This window comes from Prinia subflava, chromosome 14 (genome assembly GCF_021018805.1).
Source record: "Prinia subflava isolate CZ2003 ecotype Zambia chromosome 14, Cam_Psub_1.2, whole genome shotgun sequence".
Taxonomy (NCBI): Eukaryota; Metazoa; Chordata; class Aves; order Passeriformes; family Cisticolidae; genus Prinia; species Prinia subflava.
In genome coordinates, this window is record NC_086260.1 from 14,205,936 (window position 1) to 14,231,309 (window position 25,374).

Consider the following 25,374-nt stretch of genomic DNA (forward strand, 5'->3'; position numbering starts at 1 on the left):
CCAGAAAGCCCCCTGGGGAATAATACTGATATTGATCAGCTCCAGTGATCAATACTGGAGAACCAGCCAGAACTCCTGTCTGCAGCATTAATGTGCCACAGGCTTTGTCCAGGCTTTTCTTGCAAAGCCTCCTCCCCTGACATAAAAAGTGATGAGATAATGAATTTATTCCCATTACCAAATACCATTTCATAGCCACAGATTGACTGTGAAATTTTACACAGAGATTTGAGCCCAAACAATGTTTTGACAATAAGACAGCAATTCAGTTAAATCCATGAAAAAAAATATATATAGCAACAAAACCTGTTGCTAACCCAAATGCCATTATTCCATTTCTTCCACGGGTGGTTTTTTTTTTTCAGATATTTGACATTTCAAACATAAATGAGATAACTGGATACCAACCAACTGTGCCTCCCTCCAAAAAAACAACTGTGTGCACAAGCCCCTCCCTGCCCTGAAGGGAAAAACTCCCATTTATTCAGATTTTTCATGAAACAGGAGCATTGTGCACATCACTCACTGATGTGAGCCTCAGGAAGATCATTTGAATATAATTAATGACAATAATTGAAATTATCAGTCTCAGGGGCAAGGCCAGGAGCTCATGTTCTTGTGGCAGCACTTTACAGGTATTTCTAAACCCTTCCAAAAAGCAGCTGAAGGCATCAGCAGAAAAAAAAATTACCATTATTCAAAGAGCTGGGAAACATTGCTTGATGAATGAAGAAAAATGATGACACTAATTGACATCATGAGAAAAGTCAAAAAGAAAAAAACAACCCACCTCCTGAAAGAAAACAAATTAATCCCTTAATCTCTTAAGAAAGAAATTCCAGGGCAGGCCTGAATCTGTCAAAATGAATTTCTCCAGAAATGCAGCAGATTAAAAACACGAAGGAAAACAAAAAAGCTCACGGTCACAAGTGTCTCAAATATTAATTTTGGGCTACCCATCAGTAATGATTTCTTTAGGAAGTTTTCATAACACCAAATAAAATTAAATTCTGAATAATACTTGGCTAGGAGAGAAAAATTGTCAAGTTACAGAATTGAGTGTTACAATATTGTTGTAGCTGGGTTTTTCTGTTTGGCTTGGGGTTTTTTCTTGGCTATTCAGATGTTATTGTTTCAGCATCAAACACACTGCATAATATAATGCAGAATCAGAAACAAGCAGGATATTTTTAATAGCAAAGCACACTGGAAATTCTGAATTTTCTTCCAAATTAGGACAAGCACTAAGTTCCTTTTTAATGCCAGCTGCTTATTCTGCAGCTAAGCCTTGTTCCTCAAGAAATGGGTGAAAAATGGTCAGGCACAAACCTCAGATAAGTGCAGAAATGATAAAAAGGGGTTGTCTGTATTTTTTCTGAGTATTTTACTAGCAGGAATTCTCTTTTTTCATTAATAAGGATTGTTTGGGATACAATAAAGCAGCACAGAAAAGGGATTTTGGAAATACCAAACAGGCCTCATTCACTGACTACAAGAAACCTCAGATACCACAGTTTGTGTACGAGACAGAAATTTGAAATAAAACATTATTGAAGTAAAATAACACAGACACAGTGACCTGCTGGCACCAACACCTGACCTTTAAATTCACATTCAAAAACAGGAACCCTGCCCCAGATTTTTTTCCCAAAGCTCTTTATGACATTCTTAGATTGCAACTTCTACCCCATCTTGTTTTTTAATCAGAAAACCAAGTGAAAATTTTTTTTCTGGTGTGTGTTTTATCATCTTCTCTCATCCTGATGAAAGCAGGAAGCGCAGTAAAGCATCCAAGTAATTCAGGAATTGAAACCCAAAGCAAGGAAAGTGTGTTTACACTTGTGTCTTGTTCCAGAGCGAAATGAGAATTACAGACAATTACAGAGAGAAATGAGTTGAGCAAAGCAGCAAAGCTGTGATTTAGGAGGAGAAAACTTTAGATTGAAATAGGAATTTTAGAGGAAAAGCATCTTTACACCCCAGCACCCTTTGCAGGCTTAATTTGGGGAACAAACCAGTTGGGTTTAGGGATGCATTGATATAAAACAGTCCTGGGCAGTCCAGCCAAGCTGTGAGCTGGAAATAATTCCCTTTTCTGCCTCCAGCTCCACACCTCCAGCCCTGGTTACCAACCCAAGGATGCTCAGGCTGTCTCTATTTTAAACCCAGCCATTAAACCCCTTTGCAGGGCGAGCAAGGGTCGAGTTTAAAAGTTGAGGTTCGCAGCAAGGAGCCCGAGTGATGTGGAAAACAGAAATTCAGCGCTTCCATCAGCTCGGGCAGCTCCCCAGATGAACTGGGGCCAGTGGAAACAGCCCCTGAGTGCTGACAGGGGAGATTCCCACAGCTCCCACTGCCCTCCCAGCCAGCAGTGTCATCACAGAATGCACACCAAGAATGAACTGGGGGGAAAAAAAAGCCCCAAATGTTCCAGAGAGGCGGAATTAAAGGCAGATGTAGAAGGAGCAGATGCCTGAAATGTACTCGTGGTTCAAGACGGGCCAGGAAAGCTTGCTGGTGTCATTATTCATTAATTGCCAGGCCAAGGAAGTCACAGAGAACAGTTCTGAATTCCAGATGCAGCTCATGTTGGAGAAATAGGTGTTCTATTGACTGAAAACCCTGCAATTTGTATCAGCCTTAAACCACACCAAATCTGCATTAAAATATTTTGGTCAACAGCACAGCCCTGGAATAGGGATTAAACAGTGCAAGTAAAAAAAAAGATTTTCACTAAGTGCAAAGTCTCCCACATCTTACTGCAAACTCTGGGCAAACACACTCAGTGTTAATAATGTGGGGGGAGTTTTCATGGAAATTCAGGCTATCCAAAAATGCTGTATTTAACAGGCACTCCTACAGAACATGCACAGCTTATCCAGGTTCTCTTTTAGGCAAGCTCCAGACTTAGGGGAAAATTCTCATTAAAGCACTTTTACACACACATCACGAAAGCAGCTAAGCATGTAGGTGAATTAAAAATAAAAAATATTAAAAAAATCTGAAACATCAGAGCAGTATGACAGTTTTTCTGAGCACAACAAAACACTATTGGCAAAGTGTCCAGTGAAATGCTCAGAATGAATTCTCATTTTACCTTTTAAAAACGAGCACTAAGATTGAGTAGTTCCCCTATCAGCTGCAGGTTTATTAGTGAAATACCAGGGATTTATATATGGAATTACAACCCAATTATGATGTTACTGGGTAAACATGAGGTTGGATGACATCTAACTTTACAAGTCTATTTTCTTTATAGTTCTGGACTAGATTTTACTAGACAGGAGGAAAGGAAAATCTGCAGTTACCAGAAGCCATTTTTATGGTCTCCAAACACACCAATAATCCCCAAAATCTCTCTGAAGAGTCTGAGTGGTGAAAAGCAGATGAATTCTTGCCAGAAAAATGAAATATTCCCATCCCAAACCAGGCCCTGCACACCTGATGAAACCTCTCACTGTCTTTGCTGCAGTCTTTTGAGTGTAACGAGAATATCTCAAATTAAAGCAGCACCAATCTCAGCACATCTAATGGCTCTATTTTAGGGAATACATCCTGCCAGGAGCAGCAACAAGGCAGCCAGAAACCCAAAAACTCATTTTGCAGACCTCACACTCCCCAGCTGCAGCGTGAGAAAAAGGAGCTGGAAATACAAGAGCAAACGAGCTCAAGATAGGAGAGCAATTCTAAAGGAAAGAGATTAAAAGCACTCTCCTGTGCACCTAAAAAAAATTCAGAATTGCCCCAGATGATGAGCTGAGAGCCTTGTGAGGAGCACAAAAAAACCTCTTTGTTTTTCAAAGTAAATAGTAAAAAAACAGAGCCAACAGTGGCAAAATCCAACAGAGAGCTGGTTTTCCATCCAAAGCAAGCAGGAGTGCTCCAGAATCCACAAATAATCTGCCTGTCAGCCCTGGCCATTCTTAAACACAGATTAATCAGCACTGTGAAGCTGGTGAGCTGCTAAAAGAGATGAATTTTCCCCAAAATGCACCAATCCCACAGGGAAGAATCAAGCAAGCTCCCTGGTTTTATGGCTTAATTTGAAAGCATTAGCTCTGCAAATGCTTTGTATGTCACATTTTCCACCTCTGAGCAGTGATTTCACTGCACAAACCTCATGAAGTACCCCAGGATTTTTGAAAGGACACAAATTCTGGGTTTTAAGCAAAACTTTGAACTTCAGTGAGCTGCAGGAAACTCCCACCAGACTCTTTATTTTGTAGAGAGCATCTAAAACTTCATTAACACCTTTTCTGAAGCTGCAAAAGGGATTGATGCATTAATACCTGCAAAATAATACATTACTCATTTTAATTGTTTTCACATTTTACATTAGCAGCCCAGACACTAAAGTCAGGCCTGGCAATCAGACTTTAATTATTGTTGCTGTTAATGAGTGGCACATGTTAAAGGCTGCTTGTTTTCCCTTCTTGGATCCCTCTCATACATATATTTAATTTTTTTCTAGGTATGTCCATGCTGATTTCAGAATGCATTAGGTATTTTGCAGTTCACATTTCCAGCATCTGCTCCAATCATTTTTCAAAGGTTAAAACATGAAACAGGGAGCCAAATCATCATTATCCACCCAAAACTGCATGGAGAAACCCCGTGGAGCCCTTTCCAGCTGGAACAACAGCTCCAGCACTCACACAGGCTGCAGGGACTGAAAAACCTCTGCTCCATCCCTGGATACAGCCAGGCCCAAATTAATGATGATGTAGAAGGGCAGAGACGCTGGCAGAGGGAGGAGGGAACACACATCATTGTTAAATACAGCATTGGGAGATCCCTGTTTCATCCTGGAACAGTCTCACAGCTCAGCATTGGGTTATCCCCAGTGCTGCTGTCCAGGAGATCAAACACACCCCAATTTCTGCCCAAATTCCATTTATTTTTGTCACTAGGCAAGTAAACAGCATTGTTTCCCCCATGGTATGATCCATCCAGCAGCATAATTACATTTTAATTGACCTAAAAATTGCAATTGATTTCTTCATACCACATGACCCAAGTCACCTGTTTCCTTTAAAAGTAATATTTAAAGACTGAGATACAGAAAGTTACAGTTAATTTAAGAGAATGTCTAAATCTTTGTGTCAATCATTCTGGAAATCAAATAACACTGCTTAATTCCATCATTTGATGCCATGATTAATTAACACCCCAATTTTATTTGCTTACCTCAGCAGCCTGGGTCTCCTGGTGTAATAAAGTCAGACCTGTCAAGTCTTCCAAGAAGGAATGTGAAGAATTAAAAACTTTAGCTAGGAAATTAAACCCTTCTCGTTCATACTGCTCAAGGACCTGCCAAATAAACAAACAGAAAAGAACTTCAAATATAATACCCATAAATATGATTTGTATTTGGTTTACAAAATGAAAGCAGAATCTTTCTGAACACTCAGAAAACGACTGGATACTGCAAGCAGGTAAAAATGACAGAGAACAGAATTATCATTTTCCCCAATTCCATTTCCACAGCAAGGAAAGGTGGAAGCAAAGGGAAAGAGAAGTGGGGTTAAAATTTCCTGCTTTAAATACATTCTGAAGCTTGTAACAAGACAAATGAGAGATTAAAAACTTTAGCTAGGAAATTAAACCCTTCTCGTTCCTACTGCTCAAGGACCTGCCAAATAAACAAATAGAAAAGAACTTCAAATATAATACCCATAAATCTGATTCATCATTGTATTTGGGTCACAAAATAAAAGAAAAATCTTTCTGAACACTCAGAAAACGACTGGATACTGCAAGCAGGTAAAAATGACAGAAAACAGAATTATCATTTTCCCCAATTCCATTTCCACAGCAAGGAAAGGTGGAAGCAAAGGGAAAGAGAAGTGGGGTTAAAATTTCCTGCTTTAAATACATTTTGAAGCTTATAACAAGACAAATGAGAGATTAAAAACTTTAGCTAGGAAATTAAACCCTTCTCGTTCATACTGCTCAAGGACCTGCCAAATAAACAAATAGAAAAGAACTTCAAATATAATACCCATAAATCTGATTCATCATTGTATTTGGGTCACAAAATAAAAGAAAGAATCTTTCTGAACACTCAGAAAATCACTGGATACTGCAAGCAGGTAAAAATGACAGAACAGAATTATCGTTTTCATCGACCTCATTTCTACCGCGAGGAAAGGTGGAAGCAAAGGGGAAGAGAAGTGGGGTTTAAGATTTCCTGCTTTAAATACATTTTGAAGCTTCTAACAAGACAGATGACAGGGGCAAGAAGGAAAACGTGGCTGCCAAGCCATGAAAGGAGCATTTGAGTGGCACAGACACAGTCCAGCCTGTTCCAGGGGATCAGCTCAGGGGAGAAATTCCCCGTGCAGGTGTCCAAGCCCAACATCCTCCCCTTCCCCAGAGATTTCCCCTTCTGAGGCTGAGGGATACTGCTCTGTTTTTCTGCTTTAGTTTTCCCAGTTTCTCTTTTATTTGGACAACCTTAGAGGCTCCTACAAGAACTGTGAGATTTTATTTTACGTTCCTCTCAAGCCCTGACTGTGAAGAAGTTTATTTCAGCTTCAGGCAGGATTTGCCAGGCTGATTGCAACCCAGCGAGATGCAGCTTGAGGGAAAAGGAGATAAAAATCAAACACGAACACAATTCAACACCTTTTGGGACAGCAGGCAGTGAGAAAACAGAAGGAATTGCCTGAGCAATCCCAGTATCCATTGTGTCTTTATTTTTTTCCCAAGTTGTGATCATTTCATACCCTGTTCTCACAGATGAAGGAGCTTGAATGCATCCAAACAACTTTTCTGCAGAAACAACTTTTCCTGCAGAAACAATTTTTCCTGCAGAACAGCAGAACAGAAGCAGAGCAGGATCCATGCAGGGACCCCAAAGCCACACAAATTTAATGAGAAAGGAGCAGAATGTGTGACAGGGGAAGGAAGAGGCAGGATTTTCACAAGAATAGAAATTCTCCTATCAGAACTCATCAAATCACAGTTTACTCCCCACAATCTTACTCCTTCCTAGTTTAACAATTCCTGATGGTCTCAAACACCCATTTCATTGATAAAACTGTGGGAACTTGCCCAGCCCAACCACATTCCTCAGCAAAACTCATCCTGAGCCTTTACACTGAGTCCTACAGGAATTACAGCTCATTAAAACCTTATTTTATTTAGCTGACAGGATTTTAGTTCACTGATAAAATAGATCCTCACTCAGCTCTTCATGCAAAACTACCTGATGCATAATGAGGCTCCAAAAACACCACCAGAAACAACTGAAACACAGCTATGAAGACAGATGTAGGTGACTGTCAAACATCTGGCACCTTCTTGTTCTTCTAAAATAAATAAAACTGGCACTTCATGTTCTCTCATTAAGTGCCTTTTAAAGTTTTCATATTAATAAAATGTTAATAATTATTAAATATTATTAATACATGTATGTGATATTACACATTAAATACAGATACCTGATTAAATATTAATAATGTTGCAGATCCAGGAGTTGCAGCTACATTATTTTTAGATTTTTTTTGTACTGATACACATTAACATGACCAAATCTATTGCTACAGAGAGATTTCAACATTTATTTTCCCCCCGTGTGGCAGAGACCTTCCATGGTGCCACAGTGCCAAATTCAGGTTTGGAATTAATAATTAATCAGTACTTAATAAATATATAATTAATTATTAATATTTAATTTAAATTATTAATTAAATTACTAACAAAACAATTAAATTAAGAAATCTGACCATTCACACAAGATCCTAAAAACCTAAAGCAGAACAATAAAGAACATTTTCTTCTTCTAAGCAGCAGCCACAGAAGCCTGAAAAGCTGCATTAAAAAGTGCTTGGTGATAATAAAGACTTGCTTTTTCCAACAAGGACACCCTGCTGAATGAAGTATTTGTTAATTAATTTCAAATTCAGAATTTCAGCCCCACCAGCCACCAAATGTCCTATCAGAGAGCCAAACAATCACCTGCAGCAGCACCTTTGCTGCTGAGCAGGAACCATTAAAGAAGATATCCACTATAAAGAAATCTTTTTAATCAAGGCAGTGACTGAGAGAAGATTTTGTCACCCTCAGGGACTTCATTTCCCAATTGAGATGAGTCAAACTTTCCAGTGCCACCAAAGGGATGTGGAGCTGCCCCCATCAAACCTTTGCTACCCAAATTCAGGAGCAGCTCTCCTCTGATAAATGGAACAGGGCACAGATTTTGCTCAGAAAGGAAAAAGAATGAGGCAGAATTATCTCAGATTTCTATGCCAGGAGACCACCCAAGGAATAATCACACAGGAATAAAACCAGCCTGGACAACAAACAGACACAAAATAATTCTAAAAAACGCTTCCACATTTAGTAAGTGACCAATTTGTTGTTGCATGGGAAGGAATTTTCTCCTATTTAATCATGTCCAGCAGAGCCCAAAGGCCCAAGGCTGGCATGAATTTGCTTTTGCACTTCTGAACAATTCCCCACCATCCTTGGTGCCACTGTGATCCTCCCAAGAAACTTCACAGGGGCAGAACACGTGAGAGATGCTACAAATTTTATTATTTTATTATTTTATTATTTTATTTTTTTTTTTTCTTGATCTCAAAGCAGGTCCTGTCTGAGCACAGATGCACAGAATCCCACCTGAACTATTTCAGAGAATAAACCCAGTCCTTCAGCGAGGTGTCACTATGCAGCAATTCCTTTGCCAGGCAGAAAAAACCCTCTAAAAGCACAACAGAAATACACAATTCTTGCACCCAGCCTGGCAAGGTGGAGCAGGAAGGATTTATTAAGGAACTCTGATTTTTCCTTCACCTGCAGGTCACTCAGGAGAGCTGGAAAACACCAATTCCTTCTGCATTTCATGGCTGCAAACACATTTTCACAGCACCCTCTCCTGACATGCAAACCCTCAGGTTGATGCCACAACCTCGATTTCAGTCTCCATTTCACACATCCACAGCTCCAGAATTGTTTTTTCTTTTTTTACACAATGGCATTTTAATAGATCAAATCAAGCTGTGGATGCACATCATGACAACAGGACCAAACCCACGGATTGCCAAAGCTTTGTGAGTAAATGATACCCAGGAACCCATTTCATGAGCAATCTTTTTATTGTGGCCTGTTTACTGCAGTTAAAACCCCCCAAATCTCATGGCAGAAGGGGAAAAAAGACAGGCTTGGAGGAAAAGGACTTGCTCTGAAATGAGAAACAGATGTGCAGCCCTGGTGTTATATTCTTTTTAACAGCATTCTGCACAGAGTTGTCTCAATTGCTGGGTACAAAGACATTCAGAAGGAGAAGCTGGCTCCAGGATTGCTTTACAGCAGCAAAGTTAAACTCTGCTGAAGCAAAAACACAAAAAACAAGCTCCTAACCCAAAGAAACTGGCTACTGATACAAAACTGGCTCTTGTTTTATTTCTGTCACATCCATTTCAAACTTTTTTTACCAGTATTTACATTTGGTTTGGCTTTTTTTAAATTTTTCCTTTTCCAAGTAGTTTGCATCTGAGGAGCTTGAACCAGTGCTGTTTACTTTCCAGGAAAAATAAAATAAGGAATGAATGCTACCAGTTGGATTATTTCCACTAAATCAGATTTCTGGGTAACTTACCCCCAAAACAAGTTCCTGGATTTAAGCACTTCCCCTCCCTCAAAGGGGGCAGATACTTCACCAAACATTTCAGAGTCACAAAAAATCCCAATATTCAAGGGTCTGTTTAGAAATTGGACAGGCCTGGATATATTTTTACACCAAGTTAACTCCCTGCTTATCACAGGCCGTGCAGCAAGGAGAGAAAATTCCTGTTCACCTGCTGAAAGGACACATTTGGAAAATAAGACAGACATGAAAAAGCTTTGCCAGCTCCACTCTTCAAAATTCAATGTATATGCCGTTAAAACAGCAATTTAATGTGAGTTTTATGCTGTGAAGAATCCTCCAGAATGAGAAGGGAGTAAGCAGAGCCAGTGAGTTAATATTCAAAATTTTACCACAAACCCCATAATTCTGGTTTCCTTACAAAAACCCTCATTCCCAGACTCTTGCCTTTTCACAAAGTTCTCGATTTTTATTGCCATCTGCTCCTAAAAAGTTGTCAAGAAAAGTCCAATAAGGTGATGCTGTAACAGAGCTATGAAAAAGAAGGCAATAAAGTTACACTTTGGTGAGGACCATGGAATGATTTTTCAGGGCCTCAATTCCTGGGTTTGCAACAGGAAAGTCTGACAATATTATATAAAAAAAAATAATACTCCAAAAAATGAGATGAACTAAAACCTGTGCATTTTTTGAGGATGATTAAGTTTGAAGAACAAAGTTCTGCAGAAAGCTGGGCTCCAGGTGTGCCCTGGCCAAGGCCACGCTGGAAATATTGGAAATGTAAAAGCCATGAGGCAGAAATGGCATCACTTTGGGCTCGTGTCCAAACCATGACATCACCCTCTGCACATACACAATTCTCTCCTTCCCATGATCAGCACTAAAAATGAAAACAACTCAGTATAAAACCTCAACTAATCCAAGTACAAGGTGCTGAAAAATCATTTAAGGAAAGGATTGTTGTTTTAATTTAGAGGAGGGAAGGAGTGATACAAATGAGCTTTGCCTGTTGCCATTTCCTACCCTGATTTTGAATTGCAATGGGCAGAAAATGGAGAATTAACTCACTGAAGAATCAGCTCTGAAAGGTCTCAACAGGAGTTTTTTAGCTTGGGATTTTCCAGCTTCTTTTGAATAATGACAAGAAGAAAAGTAGAGTTCTTAGAAATTTAAGAAATGCCACTTTAAGCACGGCCTTTTCAACATTTAGTTCTTGGGAGATGCATGCATTATTTTCTGGAATAATCTTGATGTGCTTCCCCAAGTAACCATTTCCTCTGATGACAATATCTGACAGATAAAACTGCAGGATTGGGATCTTTGCTGCTCTTTCTTAACTATTTCTCACAACTTATTTTAGATGTAACAGCAGCCCCAGATTGCAGTCAGTTCAAGGAAGTTTTGTGGCACAGCACACAAGCTGAAAGCATTCCCTGCCTGAAAAGAGGAAAGGAAAGAAAGGGATCAAGAGAAAAATCAGCATCTCCATTTTATACCCTGAGAAAGAGGCACGGAAGGAGTTTCTGGGAGCCAGCACCATCAGCTCGTGTGTCCTGAGCCCCTGAACACGTGGGTGCATCCTTCACTCCCCTCCCTGCTCACCCCACCTTCTCCACAGGATGGGGATTGACAACTTGCATATTTACAACTTCATTTATATTTACAACTTCATTTATCCTCACTCTGCTTCCTGTCCAGGATTTCTGGCACACTTGGCTCCAGCTCCTCCTGGCACCAGTCACCCCCTGCTGAAGAGGGAGGCAGAAAATCCTGATCCTTCCCAGCCCCATCCCATGGGAAGGACAATTTGGGGCTGCATCTTCCCCAAGTTTGTGAAGGAACAGTCCAGGAGCAGCACCCACAGTCTGCAGAGAGCCCCTAAAGCTGGGAGAGAAGCCAGGAGACTTCCCAAAATCTACAGGAATGATTCCTCTCCCAGCACAGCAGCTGCCTGGGGCTGAATGATGCTCCGGCTGCCTGCACCAAATTGGGATTTTACAAAGGCAGGAGGGGCCCAGCTCTGCAGGGCTGGTTGGAGGAAGGCAGCACTGAGTGGGCAGTGCCCAGGAAAAGTCATTTATTGCCACAGCCTCCCCTGCCTGCAGCACTTCAGCACCCAGGCAGGCTGAGCACCAGAACTGGCACTGCTGCTGCTCAGCTCCAGCTTAAAAATCCACTTTTTGTGGCTATTTCAGAGCAGAGATATCTGGGTGTGCTGCAAAACCTGTGCAAAACAGCACTGGAGCAGCAACAGCATTTTCTTCAAAACCACATTTATGCATTTCATCGATTTCTGCTGTTTCACCATCTCTTGAAATGAAGTTCCCTCCACTCTGCCAATTCAAACAGAACAAACAATTCTGTAAGGACAGATATATCAGCACTGTAAAAATGTGGAAAAAATTGAATAAAGTCAAATTTAGCTTAAACTGTTCGAAAATATTTGCAAACAAAGACCAGCTTTCCAATAAAGCAAGGCTGATGATCAGTTAAGTTTAAGAAAATGGGCATCAGGGTAGACAGACACCTGTTAAGGACTCGAATGAAAATGCAGAAAACACCTAAGAATGAGTACAGTCATTAAAATAAAAATGATAATGAAAATGAGAAACAACTTAAATAATTAAAAATATTGTGTCTCCATGAATATGCACTGAATCTTTGGAATAGCTGAACAATAAACTTGGGAATAGAAAGCACTAGGCTGCAAAAAATGGAAAAAATCTTAGGGAAGGAAAAAAAGAACAACTACAAATTGTTCATATCCAGCAAAACAAACAGATCTTTTGAGTTCCACAGGGAATCCTACAGTATGAGGAATGAACACCGTCATCATCATCATCCCAGCACCATACATGGAATATTCCTGAATTTAATCCTGTTCAGTGTTCTCCAAGTTTGTTTTTGCAGCTCTTGTAGGCAGATATTTCAAGCCAAAATGTTTTAGTTCTGTTTTAAGTGACAGAAAAGGAATTGTGCAAAAGCTTCAGAGAGATGGCAAGAGAGCACGCAGTTGCTGTTAATACAAATAATTAGAAATTATATTCTAGCACAGGTAGATATTGAACATGTCAGTACTAGAAAACTGCAGTGATGATGTCTTTTTGCTCATTGGCAGTTCTTTACTATGTCCTAAGTGTAGTTACAATTTAATTGAATTAGAAGAGTAAGAAATATTGGGGAAAAAAAAACCCCAAAGAAAAACCACTTTAAGACCCATAAAACTGAATTTAAATGCAACAGAAATCCAACCTGTCAGAAATATGATTCCATTGTATTTAACAATGGCAGGATTCTTCTTTCCCTCAAACCCTACTATTTTGAAATTTAAATGTAACAATGGGAAAATTCATTTTGATTTGTTTCTAAGAGAAATCCTACATTTAATTCAGTGTGCTGGGTGCATTAATGATGCATTCTCCAAGTCTCAGTGAAATCTATCCAGTATCAATAGAGGCTGCACTGTACAGAGACTTGTCAAATGTTCACATGTGGAAATTCAGGAAATAAGGGAAGTTACACATGGACTCCATTTCACTGACTTCACGTTACAGCACAGCTACAGAAACAACTCTTTAAAACATTCCCTTAAATTTTTGAAATGTTCACTCCTGAAATGTTTCTCGCCATTTCCTTCACCATTTCTGCAAGCTCTGCAAGAGAGGGGTTTTTATAAATAAAACCAGGAAAGACCAAAGCTCTTCCCCCCCATGACTTTTATATCCACACAATATTGGGAAATGTAAAATAGAAAAAGATTTAAGGAGTTTCAGTGACAGATCATCCACTGCTACTGGCAGAGAGCAGAGAGGAATGCCTCAGTGCAGTCAGGGCAAATCGGAATTAAAATCAGAATTATCTCAACTGAAAACCATCAGTGAATGACTGAATCTTGCAGGCTGCTGTCATAAGTGATCAGAACAGTTTCCAATAAAAATGCAGGCACAGCAGTCAGCAGAGGAGAACAATGAGAGCATTGTTGAGGCTCCACCACGATGGATTTCAAAACTGAAGCTCTCATAAATAACTTACGCAACCCAAGCGCTCAGGAAATGTCACAGTAAAAGGGTTTCATGTATTCCTGAGGTGGCAAAAGGGGAAAACATCTGCAAGGGCAGGGGAACGTCCTGAGTGAAACCAGAAATTGGAATGTAATGCCAATAATTCCACCCCTGATGCCACTGGCTGCCCCTTCGTGACACGCAGTGAAACTGGAAAATATTCAGCATGAACCCAGTGGGTGAAAAGCCACTGCAGCAGCTCCAGCACACCGAGGAGAAAGTTGGGAAAGAACAGGAAAATGTGCAGATTTTGTGCTGATTATATAAATTTCAGAGTGGGGTAGATACACATGAGAATTCCTGTAGTAGGGGAAGGAGGGAAATCTCTTTAAGGAGGACAAGTCACATTTCCAGCACATGGGTGCTAAATCCTAACCCTGGAAGAAATGTGAGCTGTGTGTAAAAACAGAGGGTTTTTACATCTTTACACCCAGGTTGTTGGTGGCACTTATCTTTTGTGACATTAAACTCTGGATCTGTGGGGTCTCCTTGGTTGTTCCATGATGCACAAGGAGTAAAGGGGAGCAAGAAAAGGAAATTTTCATTGCCCCCATTACAATAGAAACACAGTTTTGCATTAAAATACATCCATATTTTAACACCCATGATTTAAAGCTTTAATCAATTTTCTGCAGGGATCAGATCTGTTTTCCAAGGAATTGCAACGCTTCCCACCACAATATAATAAACAAACAACCTCATTTTGCTCCCAACAGGATAAATAGGTTAATTAGCCCAGTCAGTAATAAGCTAAATGTTCTGTCCTATGAGTAAAGCAGTTGTTACAAATAAATCTCCACCCTGAAGAGCTCTGGAGTGTCCCTTGGTGGTGCCAGAACAAGTTTGGCACCAGGAGAGCTCTCGCTGCTCTCTCAGTGCCCTGAGCTCTGACAGGGATATTTGACATTCCAGCACGGCTTCTGCAGAACCAGAATAGGACAGAGGGGGAATCAGCCCAGGAAAAACTGGCCCAGAATAAAAATAGATTGGTTTCCTGCTGCGACCATCCCAAAATTCCTGAACAATTGCCTGTGGGAAGCTTCTCTGGCACGTGGCCTGGGCAGGATAATTCTGGGTAAGGAAAAGTTGGCTGCTTGCATGTCTGGCCTCTGCAGCTCCAAAAGCAGAGAACTGAAGGAATGAGTGAGGCAAAATGAAAAGGACTCGTATCTGCAAACATGCAGATCATTAGGAGTTCTCCTGAGTCCTCCAGCTGCACTGGATGGCTGCAGGATGCTCTGGAATTCTTCTAAATTTCCTCATTCATTAATTTTGTGCTTTAAGAGTTACAGCACAACAAGAGCTCCAGAAGAATGCTGACAAAAGAAAACCACAATGAACACAATATTCAGCTGTATCTGTGCTGAAAGTCGGAATCTCCAGTAATTCTGACACAGAGGAAGAAATACTGAATTACCTTATGAACAAACAAACCCTCACACAACAAACCAACGTACACGCCACCATTAAATCATCATTGGATTTGTCATTTCAAAGCATCAGCATCAGATTTCCACATAATGCAGGGTGACATCGCCTTCTGCTAATAAATAAAGTTAGCAAAGTAAACAAAGGCTGTGTTTCTACTGTAAGGAAATCCGTGAGCCAATGGAGGAACCTTTTCAGCACACAAGAAATTCAATCCCCAAACCACATGAAAAGTGATCTCTCTGGGAATAGCACAGCTGCTAAAATGCAAGGCAGTTTTTATTAAATCATCAAGTCTGTTTATGTAGAATGGGGCTCTCTTAAAATGACCTCCAAGAGGAAATGATTTGCTAAGGAAAAATTGATCCCTGCGTTGAATTTATCTGCGTGGATGTACATTTTTATTGTTTTTACATATCAGTGTTTCCTGAATTGGAGATAAGGAGAAAATAAGAGAAAAAGAAGAAGAAAAAGGTCTATTCTAACAGTTTAAATTCTCCAGCAGCAAGATTTTAGCTATTGCTGAGCTTTCAGCTCTTCAACAGGGCAGATAAAGCTGCTGTTATTTTTAGAAACACCCAATTTCAGTGCTTCAACTCTAGGAGAGAAAATGCACATTAAGAGTCCTTCAAAACTTGCCAGATGTACCCAGATAGGCCAGAGAGAAAAAAAGAACACTGGATAAGAAGATATTGTGCCAGTTCACCATTATTTTTTGATGGGTGCTTGAAAGGAGGACGAGTGCAGTGAAAGGACAGAAAAAACTTCCTGCAGTGTCAGTCTCAAAGTACAGGAGAGCGAAATAAATTCACAGCACTCCAAGCAGTTCAAAACCCCTCTGAATCTCCCTGCTGAGACATCCCAGGGAAAACTTCTGGAAGTTGCACTCCACGGCCAGAAAAACCTTGCCAGAGGGAACTTTTCAAGGCCACGGGAGAGGGGAACAATGCAAGAGCTGCCCCAGAGAGCCAAGCTGGGAGCTCTGGGTGACTCAGGACTGGCAGCACCAGCAGCCACACGAACATTCTGCTCAATAAAGAAATGCTAAGAAGCCATTTCCCCCCTCAATTGTTCATTATTTGTCTGTTTTGTATCACAAACCCGCAATTCTGACAATTTTGCCTATTTGGAAAGACATTAAGCTGCAGAAGGCTGGAGAGATTTACTCAGCAGACATCAGAAAGGGTTTTTTAAGTAATATCAGTCTCATTCCTTTCTGCAAAGCTGAAAGATCATGAAATGCTTCTGTAATGACCTTTTCAGAAATGTCTTGGTCAATCTCTGCTTGGATTCTTCAGCTGATGGCAACGTTTATGTGGAGATAACCAGAGTAGGTAAGAGACAATGCCAAAGGAATTTGGGAAACAGCTAAAAAAAGAAGGCTATGAGGGGAAAAAGAATTTTAGCTGGAGTGGGAACAGATCCCAAGCCCTAAGAAGTCAGAGAAAATGTCAAAAGTACCCCAAAATTGACCTAGAAATATAAAAATAACAGAAAGCACAAACTCAGCCCTACCTTGGCTGAACAGGCTGTGCACTTATCAAATGCCAGGCTGACTGGAAGAACATTGTCAAATCTGGATAAAAATCCTCGGATCTAGCAGATGAAATAAGAAAATTACATTAGTATTTGAAACATTTCCAAAATTCAGCATGAACTGGACACACACATTCCATAAAAAGGGAATCTATCATGTTCTAGCAGCCATTCCCAGTAAAACTTGCAGGGAATTTACACTAAGCACACATCACTGCTTTTTAATGTCCAATAATGGCAGAGCTGCTAAAAGCAGCATTATTGCACCAGAAATGGAGGCACAGCACCATCTGCAGTTGGCCTTTTCCCAGTGCAAAGTTCCTTAAAAAATAAAAATCATGGTGTGGCCACTAAAATTCATTTTTCCCCCATCTCTACAACCTATGGTCTGAACATTTAACTGCTGTGCATTCCTCAGTTATGTTAATATGATATTATTGATAGGCAGATTTAAAATTCCAAATTTAAAATTATTTCTGCTAACAGAGGGAGCACTGAAAACACTTTGCAGCAGGGTTTGATCACTCCAATTGTGAACTCTTTGCAGTACTGATCATCCTTTTTATTCTGTTTATTACAGTGGTGTCACCAGGAACAGAACTTAAGTAACTCTGCACTACAAATAATAATCCTCAGTTTTGAAATTTTAAAACTGAGTTTTTGAAAAACTAACACATTTGTGAACAGAGTCTGGGTTGAGTTGAAGACAAAAGTGCTGTATGGTGTCAAAACAACATGAATATTTGATGATAAAAATAATAAACAATAAATAATAAATAATAATTAAAACCAGCCAAATCACATAATAGTTGGAAGTTGGCTGATTTGAATAATTTTCAAACTCTGAAGAGATTTAAAAAGTGAATTTTAAGATGCTCCCACTGGCAGCTCTGATGGAGAATAGAAAAGTCAGCAATTGCTTTATTCACATAATTTCTGCTCCAAACAAATTCCTGCTCAGTGGGCAGCAGGAATTTTGTGTCCATGAGCAGCACAAACACAACGCCAGGAACACCCTGCCTGGGCTGTGTGATGGGGTAGTATTATTTATATTTATTTTTTAATAAACATGGAGAGTCAGTCCTCTGGGGAATGGAATCAGCATTTTTTTCAGGAGACAACATCTGTGATGATCCATTCCCAGCTCTTAAACAAAAGGTTTTAGCACAAATAATTTACCTGGTGAGGAACAAGCCCAAGAGAAGTGGGTGGTTCATTCATTCTGTCATCACTGCTGCTGGCCACAGCATAACCCCTGCCAAAAACCCAACAGGGAAAATTAGAAAATCAGAATTTCCAGTCAGCTTCCAGGCATTCTGCTACAGCTTGGAATGAGGCAAGGAATCTGTGTGGAATATCTGTTTCATAGGAACCAAGATTCAGCAGGATAAACATAAATATAAATCAGTCTGAGACTCATCTTCAGCTCCTAAATCACTTTTTCTCTCACAGGTTTTAAAGAGCAAACAAGGCTCACATTCAAGATGCAGAATTTCAGTGTAATTTCTGTATTACACACTCTGAGTTTTAAATAAGATTTACAACACAGGGCTTATCTTGAAGCCCTTCATGCACCACAAGAGTTCCTCATCACACCCAAACACTGCTCAGCACAGGAAAGCCAAGATTAATAACAGCAACATTTTCTTCTTTTAAAAGATTCTTACTACTTTTCTGTGGTTAAATTCAGAGAGAGAAGAAAAACTTAAGGCGTGGTGAAGCAGCTCCCTCCAATGCTGCACATTGCATTAATTTACAGACATTACCCTCACAGAGCTGCCCCTCTCGAGCTCTAATTCCTCCTCCTCCTCCCCAGAGCTGCTGTTAAATGTGATTTTTCAGAAGAGCAGCAGTGCCTCACCCTTCTGGATGCTGCAGGACAGAAACCATGAGCTCCACCGCCAGCGCTCCAGCCACCATGGCCAGTCCGGGCCGGCTCACCGTGCACTGCTGGTCCAGCGTGCGGTCCCTGGTGGACTGCAAACACACACACAGCTCAGAGGGGAGCAAAAACAACCCCACAGCTCTGCACAAACCCCCTCTGGTGCTGGCCAATTCACATCTGTCACCTTCCAAACAAAAATCAGCTGTTTCTTTACCTCATGTACATCAACGCACCTCAGAGCCCTTTATGAACCGCCACAAAAACCAAATCAAAATTGGAGTGGCAACAAAAGAGAGATATAATCACCATTTGCACAAGGTTCTACTCACATCCCCCGGTGCCACAACATCGTTGCAGAAGTAGCAGCCCAGTTTATAGCCAGGGATGTTTGAGAAGAGGGAGGATCCCAGCAGGTCAGAAGAGGCAGAGGCGTTGCTGAAACGTGAATCACCAGATTCTTGCTGTTTGGGTTTCTTCAGGCCGTGTCTCATAACAACAAAAGTGTCAAATCCCAAGGCAGCGTTGATGACCAACTGTGAACAATAAAGGGAGAACAACAGATTTTAAGTGAGCCAAAAAGGGAGGGGGAAAAAAAGCAGCCTGGAGGTTTTTATTCACTAGGAATGCCAAAAACCCCACACGCTGTGGATGGATGAGCAACCCTTAACTGCATATTTACCACCTTAGCCATGAACAACAGAGCTTCTGAAAGGTGCAGAATCCCAGATGTCAAGCACTTAGAAAAAACCAAAACCAAAATAAAAGCCTGTTTCAGAAAGCCACAAACCCTTGTCTTTCTCTGTGCCTTTCAGGGCAATGTGACCCCAATGAATGACTCCCTCTAGCTGTCACACAAACTTGTGACAATAAAGCAACTTCAAGCACAGAGATGCCATCTGTTACCCACACCAATTCCTGCTCAGGAAGGAAAGCAATTCATGATTACTCCTGGGCTTCATGTGCTTTGTCCCAGGAGCAGCTGTGCTGCACAGTTCTCTGTCCTCGTTTCCCCTTTTTCCCCACTTTGTGGCACAGAGGAATCTGAAGCTCAGCATCACCACAGTCATGGTTATATTTACCCATTTGAAGCTGTTGCCTCCTGAAAGAACTGATGGCTACCGAGCCTGCTGATGTGTTCTGTGGTAGTTCACAGACCCATCTCAGTGGACCAATGCTCTCACAGGAGCAGGCAAAAACCCACAGATCTTAAAATTAAGAGTATGTGTTACAGTGAGCAAATACAGAATGATGAGAGGCAGACAAGACATGGAGAACTCATGTATCAGTGTGGCTTTTAATGTAACATTTAATATCTGGCAAGATGTCACATTTAATATCCAGTGTCCCTTAATATCCCACACAGCCAGGGAGAGGCACTGCCTCATCTGCAGGGGCTGCTGACAGAGGTGCTGGTGCAGCACTGCCTCCTCTCCACTCTCCCAGCCAGGAATCTTTTCAAAGAAGAACTCTGAGGGAAGCTCTCTCGAGAATTAGTCATCTTAATTAGCGAGCTTTAAGTCTCATAATTCTCAGCATTTCCAATTATTTCTGCATCTTCTCTTTCAGCTTTGGAGCAGTTTGTTTTTCCTCAGTCCTGAAGTGGAACCCTGCTGTTGAATCTATCCAGGGCTACAACAATTAAAAGATTGCATCTTCTCACTGCATCTGCCTGTAAAACCTGAGTATGGTGTTCCACTTCCAAAGTATGAATAACAGCTGGTATTAGCAGAAATTAATAATATTGTTAATTAATTCCCACTGCCATCAACTGGTTCTCTCTTCTCAGTTTACTGGCAGGTAACTATTTCATTCTGATTGAGCCTTAATTAAAAAATCATCTGGTTTTGATAAAGAGACAACAGAAAAGTGTCTTTTGGCATGGATTAACAAAAAGAAAAAAAAGCAAATTTCAACAAGTTCCAGTGCTCAGCAGGAACAGAGATTTCACATCTGCCAGGAGGATTTTAAAGCTGATTTGAGGGGGTTGTTTGGGCAGGACTGCAGGAATAGCAAAGATCATCAAGGCACTCAAAGGATGAAGTGGGGAGAATGATTCTTACTGCTACCCACGGAGCTGGCTTTGTGCATTTGACACAAATCATCACTCACCATCTTCTTTCTTTTCTGTGTGCTTTTTTGAGACCTTCGGGACCCAACTGTGCAGTATTTGAGATCTGCAGGTGCCACACAAAATCCCATTTGGAGCAGAGCTCTCACTGAGTGTTTACAACACAAAGTGCTGAGCATTTGTTTGGGCACCCTGAGATTTTCCAGTGACAGAGAATTCCATCTCCTCAGATCACAGTGCTGTTATTAAATCAACCAACTGTGGTGCAGACACACTACACCACTGAGTAACAGAGAAATGTCACAAAAGGTTTCAAAACTCGTCCTCAAAATTATTTGAATGCTGCAAGAAAAAGGTAGAAGGGCACTGCTGGCTAAGAAAATGTGGCAGGGAAGTTTTGGACATCATAAAACCACTCTGTCCTGATTGAGCCAGACAGAGTTCATACAGAACACACACAAAAAACTCCATATATTGCTGAAAATTCCCAACCATCATACACATGGAAGAGCAGGCTGGCCCTGGCACTTCCCAGTTCAACATCCAGCTTTACAAATTTATTCTTTTTGTCATTTCTGTGCTGTTTTTGAACAGCTAAAACGCTGCTGGAAGAGCCCAGGTGCAAGGTGCAGAAGGCCAGGAGGATTAAGGAGGGACTGATGAAGTTACAGAGTTAAAATCACGTGTGAGGCTGGAATTCAGTGAAGCCCTCACTGAAGGGACACTGATCCCTCCACTGCCACAGGGAAGTTCACTTGAGCTCTAAAGAAACAGAAATGCATTGCTCAGGGCCAGAAATGTATTTAACAGACAGGAGGAATGAATAAATGGCTTAGCACAGTACCTTCCTCTTGCTGGCTGCAATGACAGCAGGCAGCCAGCGGCTCTCCCGAGTGTCCATCAGCAGGAAAACAACATCGTGGGCATCAATGAGCTCCTCCAGCTTGGCCACGTCCCTCTGAGCCTGGGCCATTGTCACCTCAGAGAAATTCACGGGGTGGCCGGGCATGGGGATGCTCATGTTGTACCCTTCAGCGCTCTGCAGGGAGGCAGACAGAATCACCAGTCAGAAGGTGACCTTGGCACTGAATCGGTGTGAAATTCAATAGAAATCAGAGTCCAAACTCCATTCCTGTTTGTCAGAATGGCAGCTCTGCTCTTTCCAGCTCTCTGTGTGGCAGTGCTGCAGTTTCTCAGGCTGTATTTATGCAGAACAGACTCAGAGAGTCTTAGCAGGTCTTGCAAATCACTGCGAGAACAGAGTGGGACTGCTCCTGATCCCAGGGGTCACAAACATCACCCCAAAGCCAGGCAGCCACATTTACATTTGATCATGATCTGTGATTCCAATTGGTGTCCTGGATTCTCTGTCCAGCCCCTCCCCAGGGTTTTAGCAGGCTGCAGTTTGTGTTTCTGCTGTGAATGCTGACACGTGCAGTGTCACACACTCTGCTCTTTACTCTCAGCCTTGGATGATTTCCCTGTGATTTCCCAGCCATGTGGGAACCTGAGACAGCCACAAGCACTCCTGAGACTTGTCCCTGCAGAGCTGGAGGAGTTTGTTCCTGTGGCAGAAACATCCCCCTTGTGAAAAAGTCATATTGTGTGGCTCTACGCAGATATTTACTATATGTAATATGCTAGTTAGAAAAGTTATGCTGTTTTAACATTTGAATAATGTAGTAAATGTAGTTTTGTAATTAACAATAAGTTATAGTACAATAGAAGCTGTGTATGTGTGTGATATTTTTTTGCTCAAGAAGAAAAATTCCTCAGCACAGAGATAACATTCACAGGGGCCCCTAAACCTTCTAGTGAAGAAGAATTTATGGCCTCTTATCCACAGAACCTAACTTTCTCCAGGACGTATACTCTCATGTGTTTTTTTTAATTAACAGAAAGCTTTTGTGACAAGAAACAGCTTAAAATTACTTGTTTTACGTCAGATATGAATAGTCATAAACCGAAGGCTTAAAAAGGAAAACTTCTCTTTGTTCTGGGCCCTTCTCTTTCCTAGCCTTTGTCTAGAAGGGAGGGGGGACGGTAGTCCTGGGCTACCTTCTTTGCTCTTATTGTCTCATAAATTGTCCTACTCTAAACTGTTTAACTTTTATTATTGTATGTGTATTACTAATTTCTTCTATAACCATTTTTATTTTTATTAAATTTCCAAAAATACAAAGCAAGTGATCAGCATTTATTACACCCCTCTTCCAGCCCCTTCCTTGGGCAGGACACACTGAGAGGAAATATTGAGCCAAATCAGCATCTACACAATGCAAACAATGCAAACAAATAATGAATTCCCTCCTCTGGAAGTGTCAGCACAGTCTGCCACCATCTGCTGCCAGGGAAGGATGGAGCCCTCATTTATCCTACAGAAGAACCAGCCTTGCCAAAGCCTCCCTGCTCAGCACTGCTGGAAAAACTAAAAACCAAAAGGTAAAAACTGGATGAACCAAGCATGGAATTCCATGGGAAGAGAGGAAAGGAAGGCTGGTGGAATGTGATTTAGCACAGAGCAATTAATTACCAGCACAACCCATAAATCCAGGTGAGCCAAATAACCAGAAGGGTGAATAGACAAATATAAAATATAAATAGATAAATATCCCTGAGGATAAAAAGAACCAGCTTGGAGAAATGACTGTGGGTAATATCTGCATTAACCATACCAAAGCATCCACCTTTTTTTCCCTCTGAACCATCACCACAGACATCAGGAAATTACTGGGGCAGGCTGTAACTTCAGTGTCATTATCTCCTCCAAAAGGTTTTGATAGGAAAACAAAACTTTCTCCATGCTGTGCCTGGGTAAAATCTTCACGGATAACTCATCAAGCCTGTGCTGCAGAGTGCTGAGTGATGAGATCAGCTCAGCTAACACTGCTGGCCACTTAGGAGGGCAATTTTTTATTTAATAAATTAAATAAGCTGGACATTAGCTGCACCTAAAAAAAGGTCAATGTGGTTTTAAAACCTAAAATCCTACCAGAACTCAAAAAAAAGCTCAATCCAGGTATTGTAGCTATGGGAATACAGACAAGTCTGGCAGCTCAAACAATTTTATTTGAATAACTGTCCCTCACAAAAAAAACCAAGCTAAAGTGGCTGAGGTGCACTTTGGCAGGCAGACAATGCCAAAAAGAGCTCAAAGGGCACACTGGAATTATTCTAAGGAGGAGTAAATGTCCATATAAATCCCCAAAGAAAAACCTTGCTCCTTCCACAGAATCCCAAAATCTCAGAAAAGAAAAGTTTTAAAATGCCTCCAAATTATCCAAAATATTTAGTTATCACCTCATAAAATATTAGAATGACATTAAAAAAAGAGGACTATATGCTGTTCCCTTTGCTGGAAGTTAAAAAACTGAGGTATTATCTTCTAATGTAGAAAATCAGTTTAGAGAAGACTGCAAAACTGGGGTCTAAAACATAACAGGAAATCTCAAAAATACATTTATTACCTCCCTCAAGACCTGCTCCTAGAGTTAATATGTCTGACCTGGCATTACTCGAATTTCCTTAGGACATCCTAGGCAGGAAAAATTCACTTCACTATCAATAAGCTACAAGATGACTTAATGATCCTTAATTATATTTCATTGCTACAAATATTCCCTCAATAAAATTACCAGGAACAGAGATTTGAAGTAAAATATTTCAGTACAGAAATATTTTACTTATTAAACTTTTACAGATTTACAACAGAACGCCTGCACAGTGTTTTTAACGTTTAACTACGAGAACTCGGAACAGCAATTTAAAGTCACTTTTTTTTTTGTTTTGCTCGTTTTTATGGGGGGGTTTTGTTTGTTTTTGTGCTAATTAACATGGAAATGATGATCTTACCACTCCTGGGAAGATTTTCTGCAGCTTGTCTGCTGCTGCCAGAGCCTTGGGCTTGCCCCCGCCCAGGCAATCCTCGAACTCGTAGAGCGGCTGCCGCACGGGGTTGGAGTAGGAGATCTTGGCATTGTCCACAAAAGTGATTTTCCTCACCCCCCAGCCCTGAAGGAGAGCAGAATTTAATAGATTATTTATTAAAATTTATATTATAAAAATATTTATAATAAAGATTATTTATATTTAATAAGTTACAACAGCCTTGGGAAATCGTTTTGAGGAATGCCACACGCTCGATGTTGAGTTTTGGCCACTTTTTTAAGCTACAAAAGCTTTTGCAATTATTTGGAGCAACTGAAATAATGGAACAGAAAATTTGGTTGCTTCAAATAGAGCATTTAAAAGAAATCCCTCAAACCCTGCTGAATTCAGTGGAATGAGGTGAACATCCTTGAAAAGAATTACCAGCACAGTTATTTCAAGTGCTTCACTGTGAATTTTCAGCTTTAATTTGTTCCAGAATTTCTTTTTTAACATAAATTCCAAATATTCTCCCAAGGTGCCCTCACTATCTGATATCAGCAGAGCATTAGTTATTTATTCCCATTAGCTACAGCTCTCACCTCCTCCCTGCATTTTCTAATATAACTAATGTGCATTCTGTGTATTTTGAGGCAGAGAATTTAATTGGTCTCTGATGTGCCACAGCAGCTGGCCAAAAAAAAAAAAAAACCCACAAAAAAACCAAACAAACAATAAAAACCAAACACAAAAAACCCACCAAAAAACAAAAAACTGCCCCCACACAAAAAAACCCCAAAAAGAACCCAAACGAAAACAAAAACAAACAAAAAACCAAAAAAAACCCCAAAAAACCCAAAATACCAAAAAACCCCCCCAAAACCCAACAAAACCCCCAAAAACAAAAACAAACAAAACAAAAACCAAACAACAACAA

The 25,374-nt window shown here is 40.6% G+C and overlaps 1 protein-coding gene across 4 annotated transcripts in view; it reads right to left on the bottom strand.

The window, feature by feature from the left end:
- Positions 1–25,374, bottom strand: part of ATG7 (autophagy related 7) — a 72,731-nt gene that overhangs the window by 36,362 nt on the left and 10,995 nt on the right. For all 4 annotated transcript variants that reach the window (XM_063411511.1, XM_063411512.1, XM_063411513.1 and 1 more), the window contains exons 12-18: positions 24,423–24,581; positions 21,415–21,609; positions 18,832–19,035; positions 18,479–18,594; positions 17,797–17,872; positions 16,597–16,677; positions 5,188–5,310 (exon numbers count right to left, since the gene is read on the bottom strand). In XM_063411511.1, coding sequence (XP_063267581.1) covers positions 5,188–5,310; positions 16,597–16,677; positions 17,797–17,872; positions 18,479–18,594; positions 18,832–19,035; positions 21,415–21,609; positions 24,423–24,581 — 954 coding nt within the window. The remainder of the gene's footprint in view (positions 1–5,187; positions 5,311–16,596; positions 16,678–17,796; positions 17,873–18,478; positions 18,595–18,831; positions 19,036–21,414; positions 21,610–24,422; positions 24,582–25,374) is intronic.